Raw genomic sequence first — 2328 nt, forward strand, 5'->3', positions numbered from 1 at the left:
CGTATAACCAATGAAGAAATTCTGGATATATAGCGCTGTGGTTTTATTTCGAGATTAATTCAACTATCAGGGGACAATAATTTCCAGTTTTCTTTTGTGAGTAAGTCGCTTGCATTTGTGTGCAGTTGTTTTCAAACATTTGGAATTGTGCTTGCTCATGGTCTGCTTTAATTTCTGTCTCATTGATAGAAACTTTGCTGGACAAAAGCGTATTTTTGACTTTAACACCATGCTTTTAGCTATACGGTCACTTAAACAGGTTGTGCTTATTCTGCTATTGAGCTTTGTGTTAATATAAGCTCTTCTTTCTCTAAAAATTCCTCACAATACTTGACTATTACTATCACTATTATTATTATAGTAATTATGATGAGCATAACTAAAATAATCGAAATTATAATAGCACTCATTTTTATACCCTTTTACCTACCGATTGGCACCATAGGATACTTTAATACTATAATTTCATATTTTTCATAATTGTCAAGAATATGAAAAATTTTACAAAGATGCTAAGATATATCAAATTGTAGCAATTTTTATATGCTCTCACAAAATAGAAAAGTTTCACAGAACTTCATAAAAATAAGCAACATTCCTTATAATACTAAAATGCTACCAAACTCACAAATGCAATAAAATTCAGAATAAATTTTGAATTTACAAGAATACTTGGATCTTTGATAGTGTTTTATATCCATTTAAAAGCTGCCTTTTTGCCTTTTGGCATTCCAAATTTCACTGCAGCGCATTCCTCAGGGGTTTTGGCGTAGCCACACTTATCCGTATCTCCTGCATCTCTCTCTCCTGCTCCTACTGCTGTGTTTGTCTGTCTTTCTCCATCTTTAGGTTTGCATGTTCCTTTGCTTTTGTCACTTGCATTCGGTTCCCATTTGCAGTTATTTTTGGGGCAGGTGCTGTTTGATTTGTGGTTATTGCAGTCGCCTGCCTGCATTTCTGTCAGTTGTTGTCCTGTGCTTGCCTTCTCAGTTGTTTCTTGGAGTTGTTTATACATCTCAAGCTGGGGTTTGAGGGCGTACGAGGCTGTTTGGATGGCTTGCAGTTCCTGGTTGAGGTTGTCGATTTTGGCGTTAGTTGCTACTTGCTGACGGATCATTTCCGCTGCGTTATGCAAAGTTAACACCCAGTGTATTTGTTTTACTGCTTTGCCCTCGCCCTTGGCTGCTGTTTCGAACATCACACAAATCCCATTGGCGTTGCTGCCGTCGCAGCCCGTTTGGGCGTACTTGCCGAAGTAAGGCTTTTGGTTTTTTGCTTTCAGTTTGCTTGTGAACTCTACTACCACTGTGTCTATTTCTGTTTCTTTTAGTGGTTGTGTTCGGTCGGTGCCGTGGCATTGGTTTGCTAGCTGCTGTGCCTCTGTGTGTGCAGTGGTTACGTCGGTGTTGGCTTTGTTGTAGGTGGTTTGTATCTCCGTGCAAACCTTTTCCGCCCCCGCCGAATCGCCGCTGTGCGGCGCGCAAAGGCAGAACAAATAGGCCATTACCGTGTCTGCTTTAGCGGCCGCAGTGTCTTGTTCGCATATGTCTTTCCTGTCAGTGCCGCTGTTTCCGCCGCCTTTCAGCAGTGCCAGCGTTGTTTGGTCTGCGGTTTTAGCGCCTTTGCCGTACAATGCTGTTTGAATTTCCTACTTTATTTTGGTGTCAGTGAGGCTTGCACTACCTGTGTGTAGTGTCTTCAGCTGCTCTATGATGGCGGCTGCACGCTCGGCTAAAGGTTGCAGTGTGCTTAGATACTGCAGGTTGTCTAGTTTCGAAGCAGCCTGCATCCCTGCCATCATTAAGGTCGCTTTGTCTCCTTCATCCCCGGCCAAAGCTGCAGCGGCTTTCTTCCAGTCGATATCTCGTTCGTGCGCTTTTTCCTCGGCCGCTGGAGCCACTTCACCCCCATTTGACGGTGCTTGTGAGCCTTTCTTTGGCGTGAAACTTTTCTTCCATGCCTCACTGCTCAGTGATATGTCGAGCTTCTGTATCTCGCTATAAGCTAGTTCTCCCAAGTCTGTTGTCGATACCTGAGAAACGGCTCGCTTTCCCAATTCTAGTAAATTGCATATATCTAGAAATAGGTGTTCGTTGTCACCTGCTGCTGCGTTTGCAAAGTTGTTGTGGGTGGTTAGAATAAGTAATAAGACTACTACGTTTCGGTTCTTGAACATTGGTAAGTGAAAGGGGTCTGGTCCAAGCTGGAAAAAAAATATGGCTTCATTTTCAACAGATTGCATAAAAGTTTCACATAATGGGTAGCACATTGTCAGTTCCTGCGTCTTAGGCCTTTATCGTCCATAACAAAACTCTTTCTTTAAAACTT

The 2328-nt window shown here is 42.3% G+C and overlaps 1 pseudogene across 1 annotated transcript; it reads right to left on the reverse strand.

The window, feature by feature from the left end:
- Positions 1-941: 941 nt before the first annotated feature.
- On the reverse strand, positions 942-2107 carry TEOVI_000891800:pseudogene (annotated as a pseudogene). Its single transcript is given in 2 exon segments — positions 942-977; positions 980-2107. Coding segments are annotated over 2 exon segments (1164 nt in total).
- Between the last annotated feature and the right edge of the window lie 221 nt (positions 2108-2328).

The sequence above is a fragment of the Trypanosoma equiperdum genome (genome assembly GCF_001457755.1).
Source record: "Trypanosoma equiperdum strain OVI genome assembly, contig: ctg_1870, whole genome shotgun sequence".
In the NCBI taxonomy this organism is placed as follows: domain Eukaryota; phylum Euglenozoa; class Kinetoplastea; order Trypanosomatida; family Trypanosomatidae; genus Trypanosoma; species Trypanosoma equiperdum.